The sequence below is a fragment of the Halichoeres trimaculatus genome, unplaced genomic scaffold (genome assembly GCF_033239565.1).
Source record: "Halichoeres trimaculatus isolate MK-OKI-2021-1 unplaced genomic scaffold, fHalTri1.1 fHalTri1_scaffold_3, whole genome shotgun sequence".
Taxonomy (NCBI): Eukaryota; Metazoa; Chordata; class Actinopteri; order Labriformes; family Labridae; genus Halichoeres; species Halichoeres trimaculatus.
This window is the reverse complement of record NW_027437181.1, coordinates 40524592-40531271: the sequence shown is the minus strand read 5'-3', so window position 1 is coordinate 40531271 and position 6680 is coordinate 40524592. Positions and strand designations below refer to the sequence as shown.

The 6680-nt window shown below is 44.9% G+C and overlaps 1 protein-coding gene across 1 annotated transcript; it reads left to right on the top strand.

Annotated features, from left to right (window-relative positions):
* The first annotated feature begins 2071 nt into the window (after positions 1-2071).
* Positions 2072-6135, top strand: fgf4 (fibroblast growth factor 4). The gene is made up of 3 exons (XM_074666980.1): positions 2072-2441; positions 3478-3581; positions 5959-6135. The coding sequence occupies exons 1-3, from the start codon at positions 2072-2074 to the stop codon at positions 6133-6135; spliced, it is 651 nt and encodes a 216-aa protein (XP_074523081.1).
* The last annotated feature ends 545 nt before the right edge of the window (positions 6136-6680 follow it).

The following is a 6680-nucleotide window of genomic DNA, read 5'->3' as shown; positions in this document are numbered from 1 at the left end:
AGGAATCTTATTTGATGTAGAAAACTGGTTTGAAAAACCATCAAGTGTCTACTCCTAAACCAGTTCTCTGTGATTGTTTTTCTTTCTTTTCTCTGAGCATTGACTTCCATTCAGAAACAGAGGAAAACTCTACGTTCATCCAACAGTTTATGAGATCAACTGATTTGACAAGGGGGTGACGTTATTGTTCGTAACCTTTGTATTATGTTCGTGTCACACACACACTCCCCCCCCTTACTTTGATATTCCCGGTATAATTTGACCGGTCTGGTCTGGTTTAACTTCTCTTATATTAACACAAAAAAGATCATTCAAGCATAATCATCAACAGATTTTATTTAACACCCTTCCAATGATGTAAACAATGTCTCCAACTCATAGTGAACATTTATGAATGCAGTCAATATACAAAGAATTGACACTGAACACTAGAAGAATTATCCAAACGGACCAAGTTTTTAAATGTAAGATTATGAGGGTGTCTGTGAAAAGATGTGATGCATTGTTTAGTCTGGAAAGTGTGGTTCCTGTGGAGGAATAGGCACATAAGCGCGGGAAAGAGACATGTTACAGAAACAGACACTTAACTGTTTTGTTTGATGTGCCTTTGAACAGGTATGATGCATTAGTTTGGAGGGATAGGCACACAAGCGTGCAAGAGAGAGACAGGTTCCCATAATTGACACCTAATTCTTCAGCCTAAATGTGTGTGTGTGTGTGTGTGTGTGTGTGTGTGTGTGTGTGTGTGTGTGTGTGTGTGTGTGTGTGTGAGTGTGTGTGTGTGTGTGTGTGTGTGTGTGTGTGTGTGTGCGTGAGGGCAGAGGGGGTGGTGGTTGTGGATGTGTGTGTCTGCAGGGATATTATCCCATCTAATGGATGAACAGACCCATTCATTGTCTATGCCGGTCATTTTTGACCGGGAACACCACAGGTGTTTCAAAGTTGATTGGACCAGTCAAAATTCAATGGAAGTGGTGATCAGCAATTTTATATGTTCAAATGCCTGGTGTGGAGGATATCATAAGACCTTGAGAAATTTTTTTTCTTTTTTATTATGTTTGAATGAAGTCGTAAATCAGTCTGATTTGACCCGAACATCATAGAAGGGTTCTAAACTTTGATATGATCAAAAGTTTGATTTTAGAGTTTTTGTTTATGAAATAACTTGAAGTGATTTTTTTAATGATGACTTGGGAGCTGATGTTTTATCACCGTACAGAGTCCATGATGAGAGGTGAAACGGGAGGAACAAGTGCGACGCCAGCCCCGGTCTCCCCTACATGCTTCAATGTCGGGTGTTTGATGTTTTGAAGTATTTCCAGGTATTTTACTTTAAAATAATTAATAATTACCACATGTTGGATGGAGACACACCGACATCAGAGCTCCGGATCAGGGTAAAACTCATCGCCCCAAAGTTTTCAGACTTTCTAAGAAATAGGTGAACCCCTCCTTTACACGACGATCTAAAAATAATCTCACACAGTGTTCAGAGAGCAGAGGGGTGTCTATGCACCGTGCTGGACCACAATGACAGCCTTATCAGCCCGCAGACTCCCTATTTAGTCTCTCCATTGTGTTGTATAAGAACATGATTTCCCCCGGAGCGCACTTTAAGTTAGCGCGTTTTTTCATCGCGTCGATTGGACCCGTGTTTTTTCCTGTTATTGTTCATTTATAGAACTGTCTCCTGTCTCGACACCACAGTCCGTTTCCTATTTAACATCCTCCCATACATAAATTATGATACTTTGTGGCTGATAGTGAAGCCTCACACAAAGAAGTTCTTTATTAGAAAAACTCTTTTATTCGCCCAACTTCAGTCAGATAAGCGCTATTATTTGGTTTGAATGAAGCCCCCATCAGCACAGCGTGGTGAATGTGAAAGCACATGAGTGTGTGTGTGTGTGTGTGTGTGTGTGTGTGTGTGTGTGTGTGTGTGTGTGTGTGTGTGTGTGTGTGTGTGTGTGATGTAATGCGTCTGCAGGTATAAATATAGCGGCATGGCTGCAGCGCCTTCATGCAGATCCATGTCGCTCATTCGCTCCGCACTGCGCCGCTCGGTCTGGGAATGAGCCGCTGCGTCTTCTTCGTCTTACTCTCTCTTCATTGGAAAGACAAACGCAGGGAGGCTGCTCTCAGAGCCAGACCCGGGATGGGCTCTCTGGCGGCCCTGAGGACGGTCCTGGTGCTGGGGTTGGTGGTGGGACTCGCGGGATGCGCCCCGGGTCTGAACGGGACGGCGGAGCGCTGGGAGGCCCTATACTCGCGCTCCCTGGCGCGGGTCCCGGGGGAGAAGCGCGAGGAGATCAACCGGGACAGCGACTACCTGTTGGGCATCAAGCGTCTACGGAGACTCTACTGTAACGTAGGCATCGGCTTCCATATCCAGGTGTTACCGGACGGCAGGATAACGGGAGTCCACAACGAAAACCGGCACAGTAAGTCATCCAACTTAACAGGTAGTAAAACGCTGATTATTCGTGTCCAAACTTCAGGAGGAAGAAAACAGCCTGTCACTCCTACACTCACCAAAACAACAGGAGAAGAGTTGAACTCCACAGTGAAAAACGATCCTTTGAAAAGCGCCGTGATTAAAGCGCGCTCTCTAGCCCCTGATACCTGAGCCGCACCTGCTCCGTCAGACCCAGCATCAGAGGTGGAGGTCTCAATCCCTGTCCGAGCACCAACATCTGCATGAGTCCTGCCGGAGTGCCGCTGAGCAGATCCGGGCTGGTGTGTAACCAGAGCTCGCTGTGACTCAGGCAGGTCCTAAAGTTAGGACGGAGGCGTCCTGAAAGACACATTAACCCCCGGACACAGCCGCTCCACAGGAGGGGAGTCAGACCTTTATCAGAGACATGTGGAGGTCTGACTGACCCCTGAGTCTGAGAACAAACCCGGTTTATGAGAGTCCTCACTGATTTCAGACTAGGCACGACAATCTAGGGACACATTTAAAACAAAACTTTTAAAGAATTAGAGCTGGGGTTAAAAAACACTCACTCTGTAAACTAATGTCAGGATCTCTGTACAACACACTTTAAAGACCAGACTTAGTTCATTTTTATCAGACCTGGACTCTGTGTTTTCATCCCTGCTCCTTTGAACTCCTCCAGAGGAGCTGATGTGGAGCTGAACTCTGCAGAAAAACACTTTCTCCATTCTCCACCACACACACTCTGTTTCATTAGATCAGTGCTGCTCAATGCCATTCTTCAGCAGCCCAGTACCTGAGCATCACTGTGTGTGTGTGTGTGTGTGTGTGTGTGTGTGTGTGTGTGTGTGTGTGTGTGTGTGTGTGTGTGTGTGTGTGCTTTGTTTCCTATTTTTCTACCTGCATCAAAGTGAGTAAGTGTGTGTGTGTGTGTGTGTTCATGTCTGTGTGTGTGTGTGTGTGTGTGTGTGTGTGTGGTTGATTTCCTCCATCATTATCATCATCACTGGTGTGAGCACGCGTGTGTTTTCTTCCCTCAGGTCTGCTGCAGATCTCTCCGGTGGAGCGAGGCGTGGTGACTCTGCTGGGCGTCCGCAGTGGACTCTTTGTGGCCATGAACCGGAGAGGGAAGCTGTACGGCTCTGTGAGTGTACCCACAAACACAAGCTGATTCAGCACACACACACGCACACACACACACACACCAAACACACACTTTGCTTTGGTTTATTTGATGAATAAAATCAGATTTGTTCAGGAGTAAAAACAGGACATGACACTTAAAGTTTGTGGAAAACTGAGGTTGATTTATCTGTGCAGCTCTTTGGACTTGTTGTAAAATTGGATCAAACTCAGATTCAGGCTGTATCAGCTGATGACAAACTTCAAGCTGCACAGAAATACCAAGTGAGGACTGGCCGTATGGTCACTCTGATGTCTGACTGTGGCAGTTTGGTTGGTAGACATTCATGATGATGGTGTAACATTGGAGACCCAGTGTGTGAGGAAAACCCACAGTAGGGGCTTCACTTACACACACACTCACACATGGTTACACACAGTGACGGCTCTGCAACATGTATGTGCCTTCTCCTGTGGAAATGAAAAGAGCTGCTGGCTGTGTCTGTGTCTTCAGCTCGTTGTGTCGGAGGGACAGATGTTTTTACTGCTTTCACGTTGACTTGAAGGAGCAGAGTGTCCGGTTTAGTGAAAGGTAGCAGTGGGCTGCAAATTGAAACCAGGTAGTTACAGCTCTCCCTAAACTCCGCTCAAACTACAGAGGCCATGACACTGATGGCGAACAAGTGATAACTGACAACATCAGCTTCTGTTGGTCCATGACTGTGTGCTCCAGGGTCAACACTGAATCAGGTCAGATAAGATAGGATAGGATAAGATGAGATAAGATGTATTTAACTTTTGTTTTATCTGAGGGAAATTTACAGATTTACAGCAGAAAACAAGAAAGTTTACAGTGAAAAGCTTTAGGTAAGAATATATCAAATAGAATAATAAAGTAAAAGTGACTTGGACAGAAATATAAACATATGAAGCCTAACACTAAGGTAAAAAGTCTTCTGAGCAACCTCTGAGGCAACAGCTTGACCATCAGTCTCCTAAAGGCACCACCCCCAGAGGGTCCACATGGTCCACATGGTCCAGAGGGTCCAGACGACAGCTCAAGACAAAGCTGGTCTTCTTTACCCGTCTGTTCAGTCTTGCTCTCATTTGTCCTGTTGGACCGCAGCAGGTGAACTGCCTCTCATGTGGGGATCATACCCAGTGTTTGCTAAATATCCATGTCTCTGTGGCTAGCATGATGCTACAGCACCCTCTGGTATTCCCTCTGGTGCTGAGTTAGCACGGTTAGCTCATCTTTTTGGAGGAAGATCGTACATTCTCTTTAACAATGGGTCTAAGAACAGGTTGATGTTGTCTCTAGCTCACAACACAGTGCCAGCATGTCGTCCTCGCCTCCTTCTCTTCAGCTCGTGGGGAACATTGGCCCTAGCACAGGTTAGCATCGACATACTACAGGCTGCTAACTGCTGAACTTTGTCTGAACAACGTGACCATGGTTACACAGAAGATCCGTGGAAACACACATGAGCAAAAATAGTAAAAAACACAACTACAGATGTAAATAGTTTTGTCACTTTGATCAACAAATGAGACATAAAGAGTAAATACGGACTACCAATGCAAAGACGACAAAAAGCCACTTAAGCTGCACTTCATGAAAGGTGTTTCTCTCAGTGTTTCCAGTTAAATTTGATTGATGTGAAAAACAAAGGCACAAATGTTCACCCTGTAACACATTTCCCTGAAAAAAATTCCCAGAATTAATGAGTGCTCATGAGTAGGCCACGCCTTTAAAGTCTGACAGCAGTGAAACTTTTCTGATATCTTCATTTTGACCAGAAAGACTGAAACAAAACTCACTTTGTGAGAAGTCAGTTAAGTTTTCTGTTTGAAGCAGACCTGACAAATAAAAAGTCTACTCTTTACTCTATTTGCATATATTTTTTTACACAAATTCTCCTGGAGTCCAGTGGATGAAAAACAAGACAGGCCGAGTCGGGACAGAGCTCCAGTCCCACCCTTGAGTTCTTCTCAGACCAAATGTGTCAGTTGAGTTTTATTGATGTTAACAGGTTCAGTTCAAAACTGAGTGATGAATTTCCAAAACACTGATGCTGTTTTAACAAATGATGGATCCAAACCATCAGTTGGCAGAGGAACAGCACGTACTGGTCCTTTAAAGAGTACAGTAAACAGCAGCACATAGAGAGCCTGGTGTCCCGCGTCCTGCCCCTCTCACAGCATTCATCGTCCTCAGTCTGAGTTTGGTGACAGAAACAGCCACTACAATGTTCCAGCTCTCAGAAATAACGTGATTGTTTGATGCTAATCGCTGCGAACAATATCCAAAATTCCCCGCAGCTTTGTTTTGTCTTTGCTGTTGAACAATCCACATTTTTGAAATCAGCCTTATATCTTTTCTATCTGCTCTCTTTCAGCTGCACTTCAACAACGAGTGTAAGTTCAGGGAGAAGCTCCTCGCCAACAACTACAACGCCTACGAGTCGGCCGCCTACCCGAGGATGTTCATCGGCCTGAGTAAGAACGGCAAAACAAAAAGAGGAAACCGGGTGTCCCCCGCCATGACAGTGACGCATTTCTTACCCAGAATCTAAAGCATCACAGACTTCACCTCAAACCATGATGCACTTTCACCACCAGCTTTACACAGGTGTATCTGATCTCTGGATTTATCCGTCTTATTTATGTTAAACCATGATTTTGTATTTTTCTAGGAAGGGCTGTTTCCCTGAGCGCTATGGGGCAGAGGTTAAAGATTATTTATGTTTTTATTTTCTAATTTAAGAGAAACTTGCTGCTATGTGATGATTTTTTGATGTTTTGCACTGAAATGAAAACGAGCAGTGCACATTTCACACTTTGACTTCTTGATCACTTTTTTTATATTTAAAAGACTTCTGAGTCCAGATCTGTTAACAGAATCTGTGTCAGACGGCGCTCTGATTGCCCAACACGCCAGCTCCTTTGTGTGGCACTGGAGCCTAATTGAAACAGGATCATCTTACTACTGCAGAGCGGAGGGAGAGGAGCCCCCACCGCCCTCTCTGGGCTGTTTATAGCTCTGCCAAGGGGGGTGAACTCTGAACTTTTCTGCCATCCATCTCAGTCAGAGCCATAGCACTGCAGATAGAGAGGCATC

Bases quoted from the DNA above. Each gene is read 5' to 3' on its own strand.
- fgf4 (XM_074666980.1), top strand. From the start codon at position 2,072: ATGAGCCGCTGCGTCTTCTTCGTCTTACTCTCTCTTCATTGGAAAGAC. The intron at 2,442-3,477 runs GTAAGTCATCCA...TTCTTCCCTCAG, and splicing joins CCACAACGAAAACCGGCACA to GTCTGCTGCAGATCTCTCCG. The intron at 3,582-5,958 runs GTGAGTGTACCC...GCTCTCTTTCAG, and splicing joins GAGGGAAGCTGTACGGCTCT to CTGCACTTCAACAACGAGTG.